Source organism: Ictalurus punctatus, chromosome 26 (genome assembly GCF_001660625.3).
Source record: "Ictalurus punctatus breed USDA103 chromosome 26, Coco_2.0, whole genome shotgun sequence".
NCBI lineage: Eukaryota > Metazoa > Chordata > Actinopteri > Siluriformes > Ictaluridae > Ictalurus > Ictalurus punctatus.
Window position 1 is genome coordinate 17,368,999 of NC_030441.2, and position 24,653 is coordinate 17,393,651.

Below are 24,653 nucleotides of genomic sequence, written 5' to 3' on the forward strand. Positions count from 1 at the left end.
GTACAGTTAGTGTGTGTGTGTGTGTGTGTGTGTGTGTGTGTGTGTGTGTGTGTGTGTGTGTGTGTAAACCTTTGGCTTTGGTCTCCAGCGTGTGTGTGGAGCGATGCTGTAAGCAAGCAGTGCATTTGGTGAGCAGCTCCTGCAGGGCGGGGCCGAGAGCAGGGTCCAGCTGCTGAGGCGTGTGTACCGACAACATCAGCACCAGAGCTCGAAGATCCTACACACACACACACACACACACACACACACACACACACACACACACACACACACACAATTATTTCAATCAGTGAAATCTGAAGTGGATCAGACAGAGAGAGAACTGTGTGGTACTGACTGCATTGAGGAGGCTGCTGGTCTTGCTGAGCTCTGCGCTCTGATTGGTCAGTTCGGGTTGCAGGGAGTGGTACTCGTTCAGCAGGTTGGTGACCAGCACACTGATTAGGTTAGCACAGCTCGGCCCGGATAAGACCTGTGGCTGCACCTTCGCTCGCACGCACACGCAAACACACACACACACACACAAAGGGTTATGAGTCAAATTACAACACACTTGTCTATAACACCCATAATAATCTCTGATTGACCACACCCACCCCCTCAGCTTTAGTAGACTGTATTTGACAGTATATCCACATACCCAGCGCACCTTTTATGGTTTGGAAACGTGCCTAATTTTGTTTTAAAGCTCTCATACAATAGATCTACGTGCATCCGAGGTCAAAAAACACTTTACCGTGCTCATAATTTAAATTGCAGTGTTACCACCCCCCCCCACCCCCAGTGTCACAAACGACTCGTTCAATGATCCGTTCTAAAGGATTCATTCTAAACTCCTCCTTTCAGAGAGCATACTCCGCTCCGATTGGTCAGACGTCCCAGTCTGTCGTGATGGGTCTACCACTGAAAAGGAAACGCCCACTACCGTAACGAGTTTCAGCAGAGGCGGGGTTGTTTTTTTATTACTAAATTACGTGGGTTAGTACAGGAAGTACATCTGGAATCACAAACGACTCCTTTCAGCTGTTCAGAATCGGTTCGTTCTTTTGGAAGACGATAACTCCGTTTGTCGTGCGCTTTTGATTTTTGAAACTTTGCAGACTTTTTTTTTTTACGTTCACAAACAGCTACGTATATAACACACTACGTGAAAGGGAATATTTGAAAAAGCATAACAGGTGCGCTTTAAAACCTCTTCCGGCGTTCAGAGCCTCAGTCACTCAGGCACTCCTCTTCACTAGCACTAGCACGAGCTAAAGTGCGTGTTTATTTATTGAAAAAGAAAGTTAAGAGTCAAAGGGAATTTAAATAAAAACGGCTTTCACACGACCTCAATCAGAAAAATATGTACTTAAAATAATACCTAAAGGATTCAAAAGCTGTTCAGAGGATATGAAAGGCTATAAAATACAGGGCATTACTGAAGCCCTAAGATGATGATGATTATTATTATTATTATTATTATTATTGTTGTTGTTTTTCCCTTCATTTCATCATGTTCTAGGAGGGGTTTAAACCTTTGCACTGTGTGCTGATGTAGTGTGAGGAGAACAGTGTGTGTGTGTGTGTGTGTGCGCGTGTGTGTGTGATACCTTCGGTAAGAAGCAGGTGAGAAAGGAGTAAGCGGTGTTGTTGTTGAGGAAGGTCCTCTCGTCCATCAGAATACACTTGATATATTCTCCGAACGCAGGGTCCTCACACAGCAGCTTCACACAGGTCTTAGCTAACGTGGACTACGCAGTGGTGTGTGAGAGAGAGAGAGAGAGAGAGAGAGAGAGAGAGAGAGAGAGAGAGAGAGAGAGAGAGAGTGTTTGTGAGTGAGTGTGGAGAGGAGAGATGGACAAAAAAATATTATTTAACCTCCAAATTCAGGTCTCGGACTATATTATTATTATTACTACACGTCCCACGTACAGTAACACAGTACTGTTTGCGAATTGTGTGTGTGTGTGTGTGTGTGTGTGTGTGTTACCTGAGACTGACTAAGTTCAGTCCAGAGTTTGGGGAACAAGGCAAGGTGCAGCGGCAATCCTTCATACGCCATCATCACACCTGCACACAGGTACACAGTTAGAACATACACACCTGTGCAAAAAGACACACACACACACACACACACACACACACACACACACACACACACACACACACGTACTGAGTTTGACGAGCGTCTCGGTGAACTTCTCGCAGTTGATGGCGACTCGACACAGCAGGTGGATGAACTGGTGATAAGACAGGAAGTAGTCCATCAACATCCTGTCATACACCTCGTCCTTCCCCTGCAGGGACCAACAGCGATGTTAATGTTAATTAATATCAATTAACTAACACACACACACACACACACACACACACTCACACACACACACACCTTGCTGGTTTCCACCATGGAGGGAAGGAGGCACATGTTGAGTTCAGGTCTGGGGGGCCGAATGTTGTTCTTCCCTCCCATCAGTTTGATGTTCTCTCTGCAGGGCAGATAGGGGCCGAACGACACTAAACACACACACACACACACACACACACACACACACACACACACAATATAACTGTTACACTAAAAGCCTGTTTAAACACATGAACTGTATTTAAAGAGCAGTGATGAGGGTTGCTGTGGTGATGGTGTGTGTGTGTGTGTGTGTCTTACTGGGGATGTTGCTGTGGTGGTAGGTGCAGTGGTTGTGCTGCAGGAAAGGGACGAGCGTGTGCAGGAAGTCGTGTGGACTCAGCAGCACCAGCTCCTTCAGCACGTCTGAGGAAGAGAAGACAGAGAGACACGACGCTGAACTCTGTGACTCCGCCTCGTTCCTCATACACACCTGTACACATCTCTAGAGTGACACAGCCATGTCATCATCGTCGTCATCATCATCATGTCCACCAATCTCTCGTTTACCAAAACAAAGCAGTCCGATCCATTTTTAAGTTCGGACAGACTCGGCATCGGTGAAAACCGCGTTAATGAATAAAACACTGATAAGGTCTCTGTAAACGCACAGTCTCTGGCAGCAGGTGGCGCTAATCACAGTCATCCCCACGTGATGCCTTAAACGCTGCTGAAGTCGACAAACGTGTCCCTTGATTTTTATTGAAATCCTTGGCATAATTAGATTAAATATATATTTAAAAAAGATCTTAAATTATTATTAATAATAATAATAATAATAATAATAATAATAATAGCTAGGAAGTACTAGCTGGGACTCAAAAGGTACCAGTGTTGCTATGGTAAAAGTGTGTATGTCACGTGAGCAGATTTCAAATAAAAAGCGTGTGGTTGTAAACAGATTAGAAAGCTAAGAGATTAACTTTACAAAATGATGACGTTATGAAATATCTGATTAATCTTATGAAAGAAGTATCTTGACACAAGATGCTCGGGTTTTTACACACACTAATATATATATATATATATATATAATATATATCTCTCAGAAGAGTGTATTGTAACAGAACGTATCATGGTGGCGATATCGAATCGTCATATCGCCCGGCCCTAAAACCATTTCCTCTCCGGGTTACGGTGCAGAGAAATAAAATCTCTTTTAAAGTGTGTGTGAGTGTGTTTACCCAGACAGGCGTTACGTAATTCTGGAGGACTGTAGGAGTTCAGCAGTGTCAGCAGTTTGTGTGCAAAATCAATCCTCTCCTGCCACTGAATCAGAGCCTGCTTCACATCTACACACACACACACACACACACACACACACACACACACACACACACACACACACACGTGAGACAGAAATGAGTAACTCTTGCTTGGCACAGTTTAAAAATGAATGGTGTAGTGTAACTAATTTTGCCTTAGGTGTGGTGCATCATGGGTAAGGATTCATTATTATAAATTGCTCTAGATGTATACAGATACATGCAGGGTGCATTATGGGTAACGGAGCACCTTTGCGCTGTAGGTAGGGTCTGGTCGCCTTTAACACGGACAGGAAAATAGACAGCAGCTCCACCAGGTCGCCGGTCACATGACACGCCGTGGCCTCGTGGTACATCATGTGCAGGGTGTTAAATGACTAACGAGAGACAGCGAGAGAGCGAGAGAGAGAGAGCGAGAGAGAGAGAGAGAGAGAGCGAGAGCGAGACAGCGAGAGAGCGAGAGAGAGCGAGAGAGAGAGAGAGAGATTGAGGAGATAAATCAGTGTGTATGGCTGCACAGCGCTGTTGAGGTTATTTTTTATTCTTTGTTGATTAGTTTTCTATAAACAGCAGCTCGGACAGTACTGCAGCTGTAAAATCACGGGTTTATATTAATGCGCTCGTTCTGACGCGTTATCGTTTCTATAGTAAAAGCTCGTTCACGGGGACTTGAATGGCAGACGCTCAACATAAAGTGAAAATATTAATTCATTGTGTAAAGTGAGTAATCGTTGATACGGTGAAATTTGAGTGAGTGAGAGAGTGTGTGAGAGAGTGAGTGTGTGTGTGTGAGAAAGAGTGAGAGAGGGTGTGAGAAAGGGTGTGTGTGTAAGCTGTACCTCAGTCATTAAGATGAGTCCTCGGTTAAACACCACCAACAGTCGGTCCTCGTCATTCTCCAGTAACACACGGAAGGCACTGAAACACACACACACACACACACACACACACACACAACTGTAACAGAAAGTAGTGTGAATGTGCTGATCTCCGGAGAGTGTCACATGATGCGAGTACTCAATAACAATGTACTATCCTGTAAACATGCAGAGCAGAATGAGCGAGCGAGCGTGTGTGTGTGTGTGTGTGTGCGCGTGTACCTAATGAGAGTCGTCCAGCAGGAGCGGCCGTCCAGGCAGCGTAGGTAGCAGCTGATGGTGGTCTTTTTAAACTGTTTAATATCTTCCACATCCTCCTCCCTCATATCAGCCCTCTGAGCCACAAACAGCTGCATGAGGTTAAAGAGCTCCTCCACCGCCTGCACACACACACACACACACACACACACACACACACGAGAGAGAGTGTCAGGATCACAAGTGTAATTATAGTACACGCTGACCAGGATAAAGCAGTTAATAAAGATGAATGAATCAGTATCTACAGCTGTATGCATCCACACCTCTTTTTTCTGGTCGTGTAGCAGGAAGAACGGCTTCAGGAGAGAGAGAGAGAGAGAGAGAGAGAGAGAGAGAGAGAGAGAGAGCGAAAGAGAGAGAGAGAGAGAGAGAGCGAAAGAGAGAGAGATAGAGAGAGAGAGAGAGAGAGAGAGAGGTTTGTATGGATGTGGGTGTGTATTTACTCCTGTATACTGTACACGCGTGGCTGTATGTAAATCACACGCTGCACGCCGTAAAACAAAAGCTTGAAGTTTTAAAGAGTCGTGATGTACACGGTGTCACTTCAGACACAGAAATGCCATGTGTTCTGAGATTCGGACCAGTGAACCGGACGTTAAGCGCTGGAACGCGATACACAAAAATGATTAAAAAAATGGATATTATACATGAGGGCGAGTCAAATGAAAAAGGGCCATGTTTGCATTTCGTACTGTTTACTGCAAACAGGTGTCAATAAGCGTCCGTGTACGATTATTCTACATGATCTCCATGGAAACGCTGCAGGGGTTAACTTAACGAGTGTCCGGATTCCTCTAGAAAATAATCCCATCGGATTCTAGTTAACATCGCCCTCTACAGTCCGTACAGGATTTCACGTCAGAGCTTGTTTTTTTGTTTGTTTTTTGTGATCGTTGCGGTCAAAAATGTTCGAATCTTCCGTTTCTTTTTTTTTTTTTTACATTTACGGTGCAACGTTCGGAGCTCCAAATCAGAGCGAAGGCACCCCTAAGTGGGGGAAAAAATAGCAGCAGTACCAACCAGATATTACAAAACGTCCGATGACGTTTGGGTGGCGTAAATTTATCACACTATGCACCTGTGCTAAATGTGTGTGTGTGTGTGTGCGCGCGCGTGCGCGTGTGTGTGTGTGTGTGTGTGTGTGTTTATGTACCCCAGGATACTGGCTGGCGTGAGGCGTGAGGTTCTTGAAGGCCCACTGGATGTTCTGGTGCGAGGCGAGCAGGCGTGTGAAGGAGGCCGACTGCTCGCAGCACAGGCGCAGGATGCCGTAGTAAGCAGGTAGCATGGCGCGGTTAAACAGCACCACCTCCTGATCGTCGTGATCGGCCAGGATGTAGTTAAAGGCGATGTTCTTGGTCACCACGGGGTTCTGCACGATCAGGCGCACGTTCTCGCTGCAGTCCACGCACACGTTGTACCAGAACGACAGCAGGGCCTGTTTGTTGTGGTTGGTGGCGATAGCCGGTTCGGAGAGTTTGGGCTGAGGGGTCGGGTGGAAGTGGAGAGAAGGATGGAGATGTTGATTTATGTCATGTTTTAAAAAATAAATAAATAAATATGGCATGTTTCGCAAGTGAAATCTGCAACACTGCAAATATTGAGCGTGTGTGTGTTACGGCTTTCAGATCTGAAGCTCGGTCTTTCCGTGATTAGCTAGCTAGCTATATTAGTGTTGGGTGGGGTGGGGGGGGGATCGTGGTTGTAATGGCAACAATATTTCAATATTGCCGTGAACTAAATCAGTGAGGGGAAAAAAAAAAAAAAAAAAATCAAGACTCGAGCTAGATTCCTCTTCAGAGATACTAAAACATCGGGCAGGAGGGACGAGGAGCCACTCCTAATTTGCATATCCGTGCATATTCATAAAGGCGTGAATTTTTCATGAGGAAAAAGCTGTAAAGATGTTTGTAAACACAATCTGAGTACTCGAGTATAAAACCAAACTTGGTAGGTTCTCGGCGATCTCTCCTCACCTGAAAGAGGTTCCACAGGTCCATGAAGAAGTTGGAGAACATGAGCTTCTCCGTCTTGGAGATGAGGCAGTAGGTCATGAAGCTGAAGTACTGCACCAGTTTGGTCGTGCCGTGCACCGCCACGTCCACGTAGAGCTTGGCCCGGCCCAGCAGACCCAACAGGAGGTTGTAGACCTGCACGAGAGGAGGAGATAAATAGCGGTAGGGACAAAACAAAACAAAAAACAAATAATCGTACTTTCTACACAACTCATGAGAACACTGTTGCTAGGAAACTGGAAAACATGGCCGTCGAGCATAAGCTAGCTTTATCTGACCACTTGGCCAGTGTCGTATGGCAATGAACTGCTTTCGTCACACTCATCTGACCACCCTGGACCATCAGGAATATCGTAGCATGGACTTTCTACTAACTCCACCTCTAACTAGGTAACTCGGAAAACATGGCCGCGGAGCATAAACTAGCTAACGACAGAGGATAAGGAATTAACTTAGCTGTCACTCAGCCGTTAAGACTCTGTGCTCCAGACAAAATGACAAAATGGCAGTGTGTGTGTGTGGGGGGGAAGCTCACCTGGTGTAGGACGATGGTGGTGTCTGGACTCAGGGGCAGATCCCGCGTGGGGATGTGGAGGGAACGCGTGGAGCGGAACATCTGACGGAACGAGTTACTGGGGATGAGCGAGACGAGCAGGTACGCCGCCGCTGAGGAGACACACGCAGACAGTGTGTGTTTAGACCAGCAGACATGTGGGTAATAATAATGTGTATGAGGGCAGGTGAGGGTGTGAGTGTGTGTGCGTGTCTGTGTGTGTGTTTACAGGTGCGGACGCGAGGGTAGTTGTGTGCCAGCAGGAAACGCTCCACCCAGTTCTCCATGTTCTGCAGCACCCAGCTGTGAGCCAGTTTATTACGCGGCGTCTGAACTGCAAGCCAGTCCAAACACTGAGACGGGTTATACTCAATCACCTGCAGAGAAAGTGAGAGACACAGAGAGAGAGAGAGAGACAGAGAGAGAGAGAGAGACAGAGAGAGAGAGGTATGTTTTAGGGGCTAATTGATAAATCGAATGTCCAATAAAATTATTATTTTTTTTTTTTAAATCACGAAAAGACGTTATAAATCTCTTATTATTTAGCTTACTCTAATACTATTTTGAATGATCTTACTTCCTTCTATGTTTAAACTCTTTTATAAAAAAAGAAAAAAAAAAAGAAAAAAAAAAAAGTATTTTGTTATTTTTTTCTTCTTTCACTCACTGCGGTGATTTATTTCCTAATTTTGACCTTCCTACTTTATCATTTCATTTTTGATGAACAATTTCCTCCTTCCTCGTCTTTTTATTAAGCCCTTTATTCACTTTATAAACATTCGGAATCTTCTGGGTACCTCCTACTCAAGTAATGAACACGCTGTTGCTAGGCAACTAGAAAACATGGCCGCCGGAGCAGAAGCCAGCTAACGACGGTGGGAAAGAAATGAACTAGCCGTCACGCCGCCGTTGAGGGGGGCCGTGTCTACGGAACATACGTTTTTAATACGGATTTCAGACTCGCGCCGGCTCCGCTTGGCCGCTCGGCTCGTTTCAGATGACCGTCAAACTCGGAAATCATTCTGAAACGACACCATAATTACACGATAATTACAGCGTCCACTGGGGCGCGTCGAGAGCGGTCACGAGCGCCTTGTTTGCTTCAGAAGGTCTGAACCCCACAGGCGCGGGCCGTTAACGTGGAATCTTCTAGTAAACACGGGGAGAATAACTGCCCTGTCGTTTACCTCCCAGATCCTCTGCAGTATGTAGGAGGCGAAGGAGGGCATGCCGGGTGGGCCTGCAGCAAACTCCATCAGCATGGTCAAGAGCTTGAAGAAAGGGTTCGCCGCCTAACACACACACACACACACACACACACACACACACACACACGAGAAATAAAGAAAAAAGTGAAACATAGCCCCCAATTTAATATTAAGTAAGAAATTGTTTTTTATTTTTTATTTATTTTTTATTTTTTCCACCAACGAGGTGCCGGTGTGTCAAACAGAGGTGCTTGAAAGTTTGTGAACCCTTTATCATTTTCTATATCTCTACATATGAACCCAATTAAAACAAACAAGACCAAAACGTTACACTCGGTCGTTTATTTATCGAGGAAAACGATGCAATATTACATGTCTGCGAGTGGCAAAAGTATGTGAACGTCTAGGACGAGCAGTTAATTTGAAGGTGTCGACGCTCGTCGAGCTGGAAAAGGTTACGAAACCATCTCTAAAGAGTTCTGGACTCCACCGATGCACAGTCGGACAGATCGTGTACAAATGGAGTAAGAACGTAAAAACCGTTGTTCCCCTCCCCAGGATTGGCGACCGACAAAGATCACTCCGAGAGCAAGACGTGTAAGAGTCTGCGAGGTCACGACGGAACTCGGGGTAACTTCTGATCAAATAAAGGCCTCTCGTACACTGTCTGACGTTAATGTTCATGAGTCCACCATCGGGAGAACGCCGAACAACGATGCTGTGCATGGCAGGGTTGCGAGGAGAAAACCACCGCTCGCCAAAACACAACATTGCTGCCTGTCGGCAGTTTGCTAAAGGTCACACGGACGAGCCAGAAGGCTACTGGAATAATGTTTTGTGGATAGAGGAGACCAAAATAGAGCTTTTCGGTTTAAATGAGAAGCGTTATGTCTGGAGGAAGGAAAACACTGCATTCCAGCAGTAGAACCTTATATACCCATCTGTGAGAAACAGTGGTGGTAGTCTTCAGGGCATCGTTACATCGCCATGGCGACGTCAACCATGATGTCCTTGACATGACCACAAATGAAAACGACTGTTTGTTTGTTTGTTTGTTTGTTTGAAGGTTAATCACACAGCAGATGCACTGCTAAGGATTTCTTAAAGTACAATTTATTTATTTGTTTATTTTAAACCAGTAATCCATGTAAAAATAAATAAACACAGCTTCCTGTTCACGATATAAGACGACATGTGAATGGCCGACTGATACGAATCTTCTGCATACAAACTTCACTGATGAATACAGTATCGGCGCCGCAGCGCCGCTTTCTTCCGGTACGAGACGGGAGGACCTACCTCGGGTGTGAGCTTGGCTATGGACGTGAAGAGCATGGAGACGATCTAGAGCAAAAAGAAGAAAGTCGTCATGGAGATCAGATCTGCAGATGTTGTGGATGTGTGTATACGAATATATACGTTACTCGGAATGAACAGATAGACAAATATAAAGACGGATATGAATACGAGGAGGACTAGTTTGGCTGTGTGTGTGTGTGTGTGTGGTGGCGTACGTGCTCGGCGAGCCTGTTGTTGTATCTGCACAGGCTGAAGATGAGGTTGCAGGTCTGCCGGATGTTGATGCTGTCTCGAATGTGCTGGAACAGGAAGGGGAACCCTTTCCCTCCGGTCAGAGCCGCCATGTCACTCTGAGACAGAGTCAAGTGTCTGTAGAGACGAGAACACGAGTTAGACCGGACTGTAGGGTATCAGCATCGTGTGGGTCAACGTGCGCGCGTGTGTGTGTGTGTGTGTGTGTGTGAGAGAGAGACCTCTCCGAGCGGGACTGCTCCACCAGCAGGGCGATGAGGGCGATCATTTTCTCCAGAGCGGCCGGTCGGTACTTCTCCTCCGCTAGAGACAAGATGTCCTCCTCCTCGTCCTCTTCCTCTCCTTCTTCCTCAGACAGCACCTCCACCTGAGGCTGGTGAGGAAACACACACAGATTTAGCAAAAAAAAAAAAAAAAAAAAAAAGACTTCTAGGTTCCTGAAAAAGGAAATTGACAGGAACCTAAAATAAAAAGCCAGGAATTCCAATGACTTTCCAACGGATTTTATTTTAGAAGCACAAGACATCTCCGTTTTGTCCAGTAGTCTAGTTTCAAACATCTCAGAAGGCTCGAGCATTAGTACTCACGTTCTCAGGACCTTTAGTACCCATGTAGAAGTGCACCATGATGGAGATGGCCTGCAGGGACAGCAGGAACTGGCTCTGTAAACAAAAACAAACACAAAAAAAAAACCAAGCGAGTAAAGCGGCTGCAGCACCGGGAGTGAAATCCCAGCTCGACGCTAAACAATAAAACCGTGGCGAGAGAGATGAAGCTAGCTGGCGTCACCTCTTCCTCGCCCATCTTGGCGAACTCGTAGAGGAAGGCGAAGTACTCGGTCAGGTGCTTGCTGTGAGGCTTCACCCCGTGCTCCATGATGGACAGCAGCGTCTTGACGAAGCGCGTCACGCACGATCGGCTCCCGATGTCCTCCACGGGGGCGTCCATGTCGTCAGACCTGCAGGAACAGCCACTTAAACCCCTTACAACCTGGACCGTACAATACCGAGGCTTTTAACTACGTAACGTCTTTACTGCCTCTACCAACCCCGCCCCCTGAACAGAATCAATTAGTCGTCTGGTTTAGTTTTTGTCTGGTTAATGTTGCTTGTCCAGTTCCTTCCAGTGTGGACGTGGGATTTTAAATGTTATGCTAGCGGAATGTTAGAAAGAAAAGCTTAGATTTTATGCACATTAAGCGGCATTAATGCACCAGCTATCTTCCACCTCCCCCATTTCTCTGCCTAGTTTAGTCAACAGATCATGCTCGCCCCGCCCCCCAAACCAGCTCTGCCAATCATACAACAGCTACCAATACAAACGCTATCTGCCCTCTTCCACATGCACGAGCTCACAGATAGACAAAACTGCCTAGTGTCACTGTGACTGACAGAGGAGAGAGAGAGAGAGAGAGACACAGACAGACAGACCAATAGAGACAGTGAGACGGAGAGAGACCGACAGAAAGAGAGAGAGAGACAGACTGACAGAGATAGAAAGAGAGAAAGACAGAGACAGAACGACACACAGACAGAAAGAGAGAGACACAGAGAGAGACACAGACAGAGAGAGACAGAGACACAGACAGAGACACAGACAGAGAGAGACACAGACAGAGAGAGACACAGACAGAGAGAGACAGAGAGAGAGACACAGACAGAGAGAGACACAGACAGAGAGAGACACAGACAGAGAGAGACACAGACAGAGAGACAGAGAGAGAGACACAGACGGAGAGAGACAGAGAGAGAGACACAGACAGAGAGAGACAGAGAGAGAGACACAGACAGAGAGAGAGACACAGACAGAGAGAGAGACACAGACAGAGAGAGAGAGAGAGACAGCGAGAGAGAGACAGACAGAGACAGACAGAGACAGACAGAGAGAGAGACAGACAGAGAGAGAGACAGACAGAGAGAGAGAGGGGAGAGACTACGCCCCGCCCACCCTGTCTTGCTGCCCCTGGCGTGATCTCCGGACGTGCGGGTGAACCCCACACACCCCGTTACCCCACACAAACACTCTCTTACCCATCCTCCATTCCTGGCTGTAGGTACAGATGGGCGTGCACTGGTCTCAGCCTTTGAATCACATGAATACACAACCTCTGGAACATCTGCAATCCAAACACCACAGGAATTAGTGTGCGAGCGTCACGGCCGTCCCTGATGCAGAGCTCGGGTCATAAGGACCGAACGTATTTTGACTGGGTCGAGCTGATCTTCGGAGGCGACTGATGAGTAAACTCACCTGTCGAACGATCTGGTTCGGGCACTTGATTAAAATCTGCATCGGCCACCAGTTGTCGTCGGCCATCCGGTCCAAAAACCACTGCGGCACAGGACAGGACGGTTAAGGCAGAGTGGAGGCTACGCTACGAGAACCAGCATACCGGCTCAGAGCATCGGGCTTCTAAGATGCAAAGGTCGTGGGTTCAAGTCCCACCTGGTGGTAGCTCAGTGGCTCAGACACTGGATTTGTGTTTCTCATAAGGTCGTGAGATTAAATCCCAGCCCTTCGGCAGGGCCCTTAACCCTCAACCGCTCAGACGTACACATGAAATAAACGCAAGGCTCTCTGGATAAGAACGCCACGAATGTAAACGTCAACAAGGACGAGAAGTAAAGATTACGCTGCAGATGTATCCTGGTTTTAAATCGTCATCTTTGACTTCCTTGAGCCGAATAAAAATAATACACAGTGCTTGATTATCCACCGTGCTGGTACATCATCCCATCTTCCCCATCCACAGAATCCATTCCATCTAGCGTACAAAATATTCAATAGCGGTTGAGATTAATTAAAGCTATAGGTCTATACACCTGATCGAATACACACTGCCGGTCAAAAGTTTGTGGACGCCCGACCGAAATGTTTCTCGTGACCTTAAAAGGGTTTTGATCTGAAGGTGTGATTAAACGCGTGAAATCGGTGTCCAAGACGCACAATATAATGTGAAAGGTAACGTATGTGAAAAATCATGACTTTAATATCAAGCAACAGTTTAAATCGTCGTTTCATCCGTTATTGTGCAGCGCGAGCTGGAAGGAAATAAAAATAGTAAGAGTTCGTACCTCACACGCCGCCTGGCTGTTGTTAAACTGTTTGGTGAGAAGCTCGATCCACTGCAGCATCGTGGGCTGGAGACCAAATTCACACGTTAAATGTGACTCGGGACAGGACAAGAAAGGACAGGACAGGGAAAGAAAGGACAGGACAGGGAAAGAAAGAACAGGACAGGGACAGGACAGGGAAAGAAAGGACAGGACAAGAAAGGACAGGACAGGGAAAGAAAGGACAGGACAAGAAAGGACAGGACAGGGAAAGAAAGGACAGGACAGGGAAAGAAAGGACAGGACAAGAAAGGACAGGGAAAGAAAGGACAGGACAAGAAAGGACAGGACAGGGAAAGAAAGGACAGGACAGGGACAGGACAGGGAAAGAAAGGACAGGACAAGAAAGGACAGGACAGGGAAAGAAAGGACAGGACAAGAAAGGACAGGGAAAGAAAGGACAGGACAGGGAAAGAAAGAACAGGACAGGGACAGGACAGGGAAAGAAAGGACAGGACAAGAAAGGACAGGACAGGGAAAGAAAGGACAGGACAAGAAAGGACAGGACAGGGAAAGAAAGGACAGGACAGGGACAGGACAGGGAAAGAAAGGACAGGACAAGAAAGGACAGGACAGGGAAAGAAAGGACAGGACAGGGACAGGACAGGGAAAGAAAGGACAGGGAAAGAAAGGACAGGACAAGAAAGGACAGGACAGGGAAAGAAAGAACAGGACAGGGAAAGAAAGGACAGGACAAGAAAGGACAGGACAGGGAAAGAAAGGACAGGACAGGGACAGGACAGGGAAAGAAAGGACAGGACAGGGACAGGACAGGGAAAGAAAGGACAGGACAAGAAAGGACAGGACAGGGAAAGAAAGGACAGGACAAGAAAGGACAGGACAGGGAAAGAAAGGACAGGACAGGGACAGGACAGGGAAAGAAAGGACAGGACAAGAAAGGACAGGACAGGGAAAGAAAGGACAGGACAAGAAAGGACAGGACAGGGAAAGAAAGGACAGGACAAGAAAGGACAGGACAGGGAAAGAAAGGACAGGACAGGGACAGGACAGGGAAAGAAAGGACAGGACAGGGACAGGACAGGGAAAGAAAGGACAGGACAAGAAAGGACAGGACAGGGAAAGAAAGGACAGGACAAGAAAGGACAGGACAGGGAAAGAAAGGACAGGACAGGGACAGGACAGGGAAAGAAAGGACAGGACAAGAAAGGACAGGACAGGGAAAGAAAGGACAGGACAAGAAAGGACAGGACAGGGAAAGAAAGAACAGGACAGGGACAGGACAGGGAAAGAAAGGACAGGACAGGGACAGGACAGGGAAAGAAAGGACAGGACAAGAAAGGACAGGACAGGGAAAGAAAGGACAGGACAGGGACAGGACAGGGAAAGAAAGGACAGGACAAGAAAGGACAGGACAGGGAAAGAAAGAACAGGACAGGGACAGGACAGGGAAAGAAAGGACAGGACAGGGACAGGACAGGGAAAGAAAGGACAGGACAGGGAAAGAAAGGACAGGACAGGACAGGGAAAGAAAGGACAGGACGGGGAAAGAAAGGACAGGACGAACTATTCACCTTTTCCTTTGAGTGAATGAAGGTCTCCAGGACGAACGAGGTGCTGAGCTGTGACGGAGAGAACAACATGAGGAACTTTAATGAACTTAATTAACTGGAAGGAAGGAAAATTTTTAAAAATCATAAAAATCTCATTAAAGGACATTTAAGGAAGGGTCATTATTTAAATGAGGCGTGTTGGACTGCAGGGCGATAAGAGTGCCGAGTTCAGCACTGAACCCCGCTGAGTCGGCTGTGTGACACGCCTGTGGAGGGTATTACCTTGGCAGTCATGAGCGAGACAGCTTTGGGGTCGGGTAAAGTGCTGGGGATGCTGCTGCACAACTGCCACATGAACCTGCACACAAATACACACCGGGATACGGAAAGGAGACACTTAAACCGGCGCCGTGGGGAATACACGCTTCTGATTGGCTGGCAGACTCGGGCAACTTAACGACTCGTATGCGATCTTACACGGCCACGATGTCCGGTGACGTTTACTCCGATTAAAATCAGCATGAAATCAACATCAAACAAAATAAACTTTTGTAGCTTTTAATGCACGAATGTAGCTTTTAACGCATGAAACAATTCTCATTCAGACGATGCACGCCTTCAAATACGGATCAACCATCTCGATGACCTTTTAATTGAGCCTAGGGGGCGTGGCTTTTAGTCTGTGATTAAGTCACTAATCGCTAATTTTATTTTCTACCGTTACGTTCTAACGCGCTTGTCCTTGACGTAGAACTCACCCGAAGTAGGTGTGCTCGAAAATGTTCTTGTCCTGGAGAAACTGCATGTTGTCGTGCCAGATCCACTGTCACACACACACACACACACACACACACACACACACACACACACACACACACACACAGAGAGAAAGAGTACGAGAATGAAACACCTTATGAGCATGATGTGAGTGATTAGTACAGCGTCGGAGAGAGTTTTTGTGTGTGTGTGTGTGTGTGTGTGTGTGTGTGTGTGTGTGTGTGTGTGTGTGTGTGTGTGAGTACCTCCAGCAGGTCAGGAGAAACGTCGAAGCTGAAGTCCTTCCCGTTCTCCTCCTCCGGTTCCACCCGCTTATAGAACAACATGTAGGCACTGTGCGTCTGGGAGGAAAGTTCCCGCGATGAATACGTACATAAATAAACAGATAACCACAAAATAATAATAATAATAAGGATAATAGCGAGAAGCGTTTTAACGTACGCGAGTTGACCCTTTTTATTGCTCGAAAAGAATGAAGGAAGAGCTGCGAGACCCGGCACACTAAACCGAGGGCGCACAAACTTTTGCACTCGACCGCATGGAACGCGTGCGGTATTTAAAACACGATGGGAAGACACGAGGACGAGACGCTCACCTTTTCGAAAGAGAAGTCCATGAACTTGTCCGTGACCGAGTCGTACGTCTTCGTCTGTAGAGGACGAAAATAAATAAACAAACAAACAAACAGCTCGTACGATAACGCCGAACGTCGACGCAGATCTACTTCAGCTAGCACTTACCGTCATCTCTCCTCCGAAACACTCGGACGCCAGCTGGGCCGAATCGAACGGCTTCACCTCGGCGTCGTTAAACAGGTACCTGAGAGTTTTTAAAAATAAAAAAAATTAAATAAATAAATGACGGATCACTGCGCTACTGAAATCACGCTAGCGGTTCAGCGTTAGCCGGATTAGCACGCTGTCGCGCGTCTCGCTCTTCCTCACCACTTGTTGTTGCGGTAGGCGTGGGGGTTGACGATGTCCCGGATGAAGCTGTAGTAATGGCCGCCGTCCGCCGTGCCCGTGTGTACAGTCACGCCGATGAGGTCGTACTCGTAACTCTCCACCTCCTTCCCTTCGCCGTCGTCACGGAAACCTGACGGGGACGCCGAAAACAAGAAGCAGCCGTTACGGTCATTTCTAGACGATATCGTGCACTTACGCTTTATGGTCATGTGACTCGTACAGTAAAGCAACACACATACATATATATATATATATATATATATATATATATATATATATATATATATATATATATATATATATATATATATATATATATATACTCTAGTGAGGCATACCCTCCTTCCTGTCGCCCTTGGCCATGAGGAAGTCCTCTGTGTAGGGCGTCATGTCGAGGCGAAGCGGGAAAGAAAAGTGCGTGTTCACTTTCTCCTTCATCATCGTCACCATGTTGAACGTGTAGCGCATGGTGTTGAAGCTCAGGATCCGCGGCAGCTTCTTAAAACACGCCCTGAGGATGAAAAACATTTCGATTAAAATAAACCCAATAAAATATCACCTCACTGACAAAGCGTTACAAATTCAAATCACATCGAAAGATGCTGCGGGAGAGAGAGAGAGAGAGAGAGAGAGAGAGAGAGAGAGAGAGAGAGAGAGACAAACAGAAAGAAAGAGAGAGCCAGAGAATGAGAGAGAGACACAGAATGAGAGAGAGAGAGAATGAGAGACACAGAATGAGAGAGAGAGAGAATGAGAGAGAGACACAATGAGAGAGAGAGACACAGAATGAGAGAGAGAGAGAGAGACAGAATGAGAGAGAGACAGAATGAGAGAGAGACAGAATATGAGAGAGAGAGAGAGAGAGACAGCACGAGAGAGAGAGAGACAGAATGAGAGAGAGAGAATGAGAGAGAGACAGCATGAGAGAGAGAGAGAGACAGAATGAGAGAGAGAGACAGAATGTGAGAGAGACAGAATGAGAGAGAGACAGACAGAATGAGAGAGAGAGACAGCATATGAGAGAGAGACAGAATGAGAGAGAGAGACAGAATGAGAGAGAGAGACAGAATGAGAGAGACAGAATGAGAAAGAGAGACCGAATGAGAGAGAGAGAGAGAGACAGCATGAGAGAGAGAGACAGAATGAGAGAGAGAGACAGCATGAGAGAGAGAGACAGCATGAGAGAGAGACAGAATGAGAGAGAGAGAGAGAGAGAGAGAGAGAGACAGAATGTGAGAGAGAGAATGAGAGAGAGACAGCATGAGAGAGAGACAGAATGTGAGAGAGACAGAATGAGAGAGAGAGACAGAATGTGAGAGAGACAGAATGTGAGAGAGACAGAATGAGAGAGACAGAATGAGAGAGACAGACAGAATGAGAGAGAGAGACAGCATATGAGAGAGAGACAGAATGAGAGAGACAGAATGAGAAAGAGAGACCGAATGAGAGAGAGAGAGACAGCATGAGAGAGAGACAGCATGAGAGAGAGAGACAGAATGAGAGAGAGAGAGAGAGACAGAATGTGAGAGAGAGAGAGACAGAATGTGAGAGAGAGAGAGACAGAATGTGAGAGAGAGAGACAGAATGTGTGAGAGAGAGAGAGACATAATGTGTGAGAGAGAGAGAGACAGAATGTGAGAGAGAGAGAGACAGAATGTGAGAGAGAGAGAGACAGAATGTGAGAGAGAGAGAGAGAGAGACAGAATGTGAGAGAGAGAGAGACAGAATGTGAGAGAGAGAGAGACAGAATGTGAGAGAGAGAGACAGAATGTGAGAGAGAGAGAGACAGAATGTGAGAGAGAGAGAGAGACAGAATGTGAGAGAGAGAGACAGAATGTGTGAGAGAGAGAGACAGAATGTGTGAGAGAGAGAGACAGAATGTGAGAGAGAGAGAGAGAGAGAATGTGAGAGAGAGAGAGAGACAGAATGTGAGAGAGAGAGAGAGAGAGAGAGAGAGAGAGAGAGAGAGAGAGAGAGAGAGAGAGAGAGAGCCAGTACCGTACCGTTTCTCAGCGCGCACCTTCTTCCCACACTGAGAGCACGTGTACATGTTGTCTCCCTCCAGCGTGTCTTTAATAGTCACCTCATCCAGAGACTCCTACACACACACACACACACACACACACACACACACACACACACACGATGATGTGATGAAAGAGGGAAAAGCTCAGTGTGGAAACGAGTGTGTATGTAAGAGTCGCTCACGTAGATGTTCTTCATGTCGGCCACCTGACACCTGACCGTGTAGAACTCCTCCGCCGTCTGACTCACATGATCACAGTCCTACACACACACACACACACACACACACACGTTATTGTTTATCGTCTATTTGAAAGTTAAAAATGTTCTACTAGAAGTTGATGAACGTATACAGTACATTTGTTGTGAATCTCGTGTCATTTAACGTACAAAAAAAAAAAAACCTAAAAAACCCCAGAACGCCGTTTATGCTTATTTTATTTGTCCGTACATTTAATTTGAGATTTAACACCGAAACAAAACAAAGCGTACAGGATGCAGCGATTCTGCTGGACTAGAGCGAACAGAGCGAACAGAGCGAACAGAGCGAACAGAGCGCGATGTAAGCATGTGAATAAATCACAATACCAAACGTTAACGATGAAAGTACGATTCAGCTCCCGGATTCTATTCACTAGAATCATCACACGATTATTCAAAATCACTATCTTCACCTCATCTTCACCTGACGCGAGCGATTCAAACTCTAACGACCTGAAACGCTAAAATGTTTTATTTGTTCATTTTTGAGTAGTAAATTCAGATGCTGAGCGCGCTGTTTACTGACCAGAGAGACCACGTTGTTGGTAATGACTCCTCCGAACAGCGTCTTCACCGTGTTTTTCTAAAAAAGAACACACACAAACACACGGATCACACTCGTTCATCAGACTCCTCCTGCTTGTGTAACACAGAGCTGCTCTGCATGTGCGGCGCGTGTCTGAGACGACGAGCCACACTGACCCGTGCTCCAGCTGGATCATCCCTCTCTTTTTTTTCTCTCCTTTAACCGTAGTGGAAAAACGTCCCTGAAGTCAGGCGTGTGTTAGCTTAGCTTAGGATTGACTAAAACTAGCGACAGATTTTCTTCACACACACACACACACTCACACACTGACCAGGTCGGGAGACATCTCCTCGATCTTGGTGATGAGGTCGGTGAAGAACTCGGTCATGTCCTTCTGCTCTCCCGTGTTTAGGGGCTGCTTGTCCATGGTGTAGGTTTTACAGAAAGGCCGTGGGTTATACGCCTTCCTCTCGCTCTCCTACCGAGGGGGTGAAGGTAAAACAAAAAACGAAAACAACCCAGCCATTTGTTAAAATCTGAGACACACGGAGGGGCGGATGGAAGGATCTCTGATGGCCTTACCATGAGATACGTGAACATCTTCTGCAGCTCCAGTAGTGTAGTCTTGTGCTTCATCTCCTCTGAATACTGAACGCAAACCGGGCAGAGACGCGCTCAATAATCTTTACACTTGTATCAGATATTTGATATTGTTATGCAGTAACGCACATTGTGTGTGTGTGTGTGTGAGAGAGTGAGAGCGCTCACTTTTGCCGTGAAGACCGCCTGCCTGGCCTCCGGGATCATATACAGCTGCTGGATGGTTGAAGCCAGGTAGCACGTGGCCCCCAGGTTGGTCAAGCCCACAAAGCGACATTCGGCTCGGACATCGTCGTGAGGCCAGTAGTCCCATTTATACGGCGCGTGAGAAGCTATGAAGAGACACGGATGAGAAACGTCAAAAACCTCGTAGGGGCTGATCTGGGGAATAACCGGGGGTGGAACTAGAAGGGAACTAGAGGGTAGGGCGGTCCTTCTTCGGGTGTGAGGGAACGTTGGTGGCATAGTGACACGAGAGACCTCGGTGGGGTAACGAGGCAAGAAACCTGGGTGAGGTAACGAAACAAGGGACCGTAGCCGGGTACAGACAGGGGGAACTTCGATTGGACAACGACACGAGGGTTTTTTTGGTGGGGTAACAAGGTGAGGGACCTCAGTGGGGTAGTGAGGCAAGAAACCTTGGTGGGGTAACAAACCAGAGGACTTTAGCCAGGTATAGACACGGGGAACTTCGATTGGACAATAGCATGAGGGTCTTTGGTGGAGTAACAAAGTGAAGGACTTAATTGGGGTAATGGCATGAGAGACCGTAATGGGGTAACAAGGGGAAGGACTTTATTGGGGTAATGGCATGAGACCGTAATGGGGTAACAAGGGGAAGGACTTTATTGGGGTAACAAGGTGAGGGACCTTGTTCAGGTCACCATGTGAAGGATTTTAAATAAATAGTAAATATTTATAATTAAATAAATAGTGTGTGTGTGTGTGTGTGTGTGTTACCCTGCATGTGCTGGGCCATGACCCAGTTGTGCAGCAGTCTGTAGTTGTCCACGGAGCCCTTGAGCATCTCTGTGAGCAGGTCGTAGGCGGCGGCGCGGGCCGCGTGGCTCTTACACTTGGGCTGCAGGCGGTCGGTGAGGCTGGGCAGCAGGAAGAGCACGTCGTGGACGTCGCGCAGGAACTCCTGACCCTCACGTGAAAACTTGAACGCGGGCTTGTGCTTTAACACACTGGTGGCCAAACGCAGCAGCCCCGTCAAACCGTCGTCCTCCGCAACCCCGTCCTGCTGGTCCAGAATCTCACGGCTGCGGGCCAATCGGAGGAAGGAATGAGAGGAAGACTGACGGATAAAAAGTGCGAAGCAGAACCAGACAGGAGACAGAAAAATACCTGCGTATGCAGTCTGCAAGGTGTCGGGCGAGAGCGTCCAGGTCCAGCAGCGTGGTCTGACTCGCATCTTTAACGTGAATGTTATCGATGAGCTTACACAGCAGCCAGAAATATTCCTTACAGCCAGAGCGCAACACGGCCTCCTCCTCATACTCTTCCACCTGCATGCGCACACACACAACCATCGGCAACTGTACCCTCTCCTCCGACCCCAACACATCACCCTGACCGACGTCACAGCCCCAAGGAATAGAGTTACCAGGGCAGTTCTACCCTACATACTGGTCACTAGCGGTTAAGTTATAACACATACCTTTCCGCGATTGTGTGTGTGTTTATGTGTGAGTGTGTGTGAGTGAGTGAGTGCGTGTGTGTGAGGGGAGACTCACACGAAGTGGTTTAAGAGCCTGTGCATCTGGTAGGAATTTAAGCAGCGTTGAAGCAGCCAACAACAGAAAGGATCTGTTAATAGACTCTCCTCCTTCCAGCCCCGACAGGGACAGTTTATACAGTCCATTACACGCCTCATGACGAACTGCCGTCTGGAGAGAGAGAGAGAGAGAGAGAGAGAGAGAGAGAGAGAGAGAGAGAGAGAGAGACAAAGAGAGGGAGAGAGAGAGAGAAAGGCAGAGAGGGAGAGAGAGAGAGACAAAGAGAGAGGGAGAGAGAGAGAGAAAGAGAGAGAGAGGCAGAGAGGGAGAGAGAGAGAGAAAGAGAGAGAGAGAGAGAGAAAGAGAGAGAGAGGCAGAGAGGGAGAGAGAGAGAGAAAGAGAGAGAGAGAAAGGCAGAGAGGGAGAGAGAGAGAGAGACAAAGAGAGAGAAAGGCAGAGAGAGTAATTTATAGTATGAATAAAATGAGTGCTTAAACCAAGTCTCTTTCTGAGTTGGATGCAATGCAGATGGTTTAATAAAGAGCAAACAAACAGTGGGTTGGGAATCACATCTATACATCTCTCTCTCTCTCTCTCTATGTGGGTGGGTGTGTCTCACTCTCTCTCTCTCCATGTGGGCGTGTCTCTCTCCATGTGGGTGTGTCTCTCTCCATGTGGGTGTGTCTCTCTCCATGTGGGTGTGTGTCTCTCCATGTGGGTGTGTGTCTCTCCATGTGGGTGTGTGTCTCTCCATGTGGGTGTGTGTCTCTCTATGTGGGTGTGTCTCTCTATGTGGGTGTGTGTCTCTATGTGGGTGTGTGTCTCTCTATGTGGGTGTGTATCTCTCTCTCTCTCTATGTGTGTATCTCTCTCTCTCTCTATGTGTGTGTATCTCTCTCTCTCTATGTGTGTGTGTGTGTATCTCTCTCTCTATGTGGGTGTGTCTCTCTCTCTCTCTATGTGTGTGTGTGTGTATCTCTCTCTCTCTATGTGGGTGTGTGTCTCTCTCTCTCTATGTGGGTGTGTGTGTGTATCTCTCTCTCTCTATGTGGGTGTCTCTCTCTCTCTCTCTATGTGTGTGTGTGTGTGTGTGTGTGTGTGTATCTCTCTCTCTCTATGTGGGTGTGTCTCTCTCTCTCTATGTGGGTGTGTGTCTCTCTCTCTCTATGTGGGTGTGTGTGTGTATCTCTCTCTCTCTATGTGGGTGTCTCTCTCTCTCTCTATGTGTGTGTGTGTGTGTGTGTGTGTATCTCTCTCTCTCTATGTGGGTGTGTGTCTCTCTCTCTCTCTCTCTCTCTCTATGCGTGTGTGTGTGTCTCTCTCTCTCTCTATGCGGGTGTGTGTGTCTCTCTCTCTCGCTCTATGCGGGTGTGTCTCTCTCTCTCTATGTGGGTGTGTGTCTCTCTTTCTCTCTCTCTGTGTGGGTGTGTGTGTGTCTCTCTCTCTCTCTCTCTCTGTGTGGGTGTGTGTGTGTCTCTCTCTCTCTTTCTCTCTCTCTCTCTCTGTGTGGGTGTGTGTGTCTCTGTCTCTCTCTCTCTCTCTTTCTCTCTCTCTCTCTCTGTGTGGGTGTGTGTGTCTCTCTCTCTCTCTCTCTTTCTCTCTCTCTCTCTCTGTGTGGGTGTGTGTGTCTCTCTCTCTCTGTGTGGGTGTGTCTCTCTCTCTCTCTCTCTCTGTGTGGGTGTGTGTGTCTCTCTCTCTCTGTGTGGGTGTGTCTCTCTCTCTCTCTCTCTCTCTCTGTGTGGGTGTGTGTGTCTCTCTCTCTCTGTGTGGGTGTGTGAGTCTCTCTCTCACACGGTTGCTGTACCTCTGGAATGAGCAGGGTGAGTTTTTTCAGCCAGTCGTGTAGATGGTCACTGTCAGCGAGGCTGGACTTCACCATGGAGCAGCAATGCGCCCAACTCACCAACAACCACATCGAGTAGTGGGTAACTAACACACACACACACACACACACGGTCATTACACACTTAGTAACTCAGTAAACAGACGTGGTGGTGACCCAGAGTACATCTCTAAACCCCATCTTCACTACTGTAAAACATGCCTACATCACACACTGCATACAGTAACACACAATCCTGATAAACCTCTCAGCGCATCGCTATCATTAATCACGCGCCAGCTCCCAGTAAGTGTTACTGCACCATACAACACAGGAGCCAATCAGATTTGCTATGCGAATACAGGTCATAATGCAACACTTTATTAATTACTCAATATATATTTTTAAAAACTGTACAGCGGTCAGTACAAGACTCCGGTGTTGAGCGAAACCTCTGGAGTGTTGTCATGGGGAAGCGCTGAAAACGTTCTCACCTTCATGACGAGATCGGTGGTCCGACTGCGCTTTCAACACTCTGAGAAACAGGAAAAGGAAATGATGTCCGCTGCGTTGTACGTTTTATTTTTTTGGCAAACAGACAAACATTTATTTACTGATTTAAGCACGTATGGGACTGAGCACGTCCCCTCACTCTGTGTGTGTGTGTGTGTGTGTGTGTGTGTGTGTGTGTGTGTTACCTGTGTGCCAGGTTGTCGTAGGTATAGGCCACGTTGATTAGTCGCTGGATCATGTTGGTACCTTGGACGAGACTGAGGAACACCTAAACACACACACACACACACACACACGTACGTTAGCTAAAATCGTCCATGGAAGTAAACATTATAATATGATCTATGATGTTATGAAATGATAAAAGGTCGGGTCCATGTCACGCCATCATACTTCGGTAAGCCGTGGTATGTGCAGGCCTTTCCCATGCTCCCCGGTGCTCTTGCGGGACTTCCCGGGCCACGCCCTTTTGCGCTGCGTGTCTGTGAGGCCAGACCAGGCGAAGACGTCGTGGTAGGCCAGGTCCAGATCAGTAGGGTCCACCGCAAACTGGCATATCAGCTTCAGCAGACACGCCAAGCAGTCCAACAACCACTGGGGGGGTGTAGAGAGACGGGGAGAGAATGAACGAGAGAAACAAAAAGAAAGAGAGAAATCAAAATTAGCAACTGTCTTGGTTTTCAAAAATATTCTGGAGACCGT

General features: G+C 47.3%; 1 protein-coding gene across 2 annotated transcripts in view; it reads right to left on the minus strand.

The window, feature by feature from the left end:
- Positions 1–24,653, minus strand: part of usp34 (ubiquitin specific peptidase 34) — a 55,668-nt gene that overhangs the window by 2,096 nt on the left and 28,919 nt on the right. For both annotated transcript variants that reach the window (XM_017457479.3, XM_017457478.3), the window contains 45 exons: positions 24,345–24,545; positions 24,137–24,219; positions 23,933–23,973; positions 23,421–23,545; positions 21,635–21,787; positions 21,246–21,406; positions 20,856–21,160; positions 20,064–20,227; positions 19,878–19,943; positions 19,627–19,773; positions 19,296–19,352; positions 18,692–18,769; positions 18,487–18,581; positions 16,822–16,994; positions 16,463–16,613; positions 16,259–16,337; positions 16,114–16,167; positions 15,764–15,859; positions 15,500–15,564; positions 15,024–15,099; positions 14,763–14,810; positions 13,192–13,257; positions 12,368–12,448; positions 12,148–12,233; positions 10,907–11,075; positions 10,705–10,779; positions 10,339–10,490; positions 10,081–10,234; positions 9,866–9,910; positions 8,546–8,650; positions 7,588–7,735; positions 7,341–7,471; positions 6,767–6,940; positions 5,944–6,273; positions 4,752–4,909; positions 4,491–4,569; positions 3,902–4,028; positions 3,571–3,678; positions 2,648–2,752; positions 2,372–2,496; positions 2,156–2,279; positions 1,973–2,052; positions 1,593–1,733; positions 338–484; positions 70–217 (listed from right to left, as the gene is read on the minus strand). In XM_017457479.3, the coding sequence (XP_017312968.1) occupies positions 70–217; positions 338–484; positions 1,593–1,733; positions 1,973–2,052; positions 2,156–2,279; positions 2,372–2,496; positions 2,648–2,752; positions 3,571–3,678; positions 3,902–4,028; positions 4,491–4,569; positions 4,752–4,909; positions 5,944–6,273; positions 6,767–6,940; positions 7,341–7,471; positions 7,588–7,735; positions 8,546–8,650; positions 9,866–9,910; positions 10,081–10,234; positions 10,339–10,490; positions 10,705–10,779; positions 10,907–11,075; positions 12,148–12,233; positions 12,368–12,448; positions 13,192–13,257; positions 14,763–14,810; positions 15,024–15,099; positions 15,500–15,564; positions 15,764–15,859; positions 16,114–16,167; positions 16,259–16,337; positions 16,463–16,613; positions 16,822–16,994; positions 18,487–18,581; positions 18,692–18,769; positions 19,296–19,352; positions 19,627–19,773; positions 19,878–19,943; positions 20,064–20,227; positions 20,856–21,160; positions 21,246–21,406; positions 21,635–21,787; positions 23,421–23,545; positions 23,933–23,973; positions 24,137–24,219; positions 24,345–24,545 (5,476 nt within the window). The remainder of the gene's footprint in view (positions 1–69; positions 218–337; positions 485–1,592; positions 1,734–1,972; positions 2,053–2,155; positions 2,280–2,371; positions 2,497–2,647; positions 2,753–3,570; positions 3,679–3,901; positions 4,029–4,490; positions 4,570–4,751; positions 4,910–5,943; positions 6,274–6,766; positions 6,941–7,340; positions 7,472–7,587; positions 7,736–8,545; positions 8,651–9,865; positions 9,911–10,080; positions 10,235–10,338; positions 10,491–10,704; positions 10,780–10,906; positions 11,076–12,147; positions 12,234–12,367; positions 12,449–13,191; positions 13,258–14,762; positions 14,811–15,023; positions 15,100–15,499; positions 15,565–15,763; positions 15,860–16,113; positions 16,168–16,258; positions 16,338–16,462; positions 16,614–16,821; positions 16,995–18,486; positions 18,582–18,691; positions 18,770–19,295; positions 19,353–19,626; positions 19,774–19,877; positions 19,944–20,063; positions 20,228–20,855; positions 21,161–21,245; positions 21,407–21,634; positions 21,788–23,420; positions 23,546–23,932; positions 23,974–24,136; positions 24,220–24,344; positions 24,546–24,653) is intronic.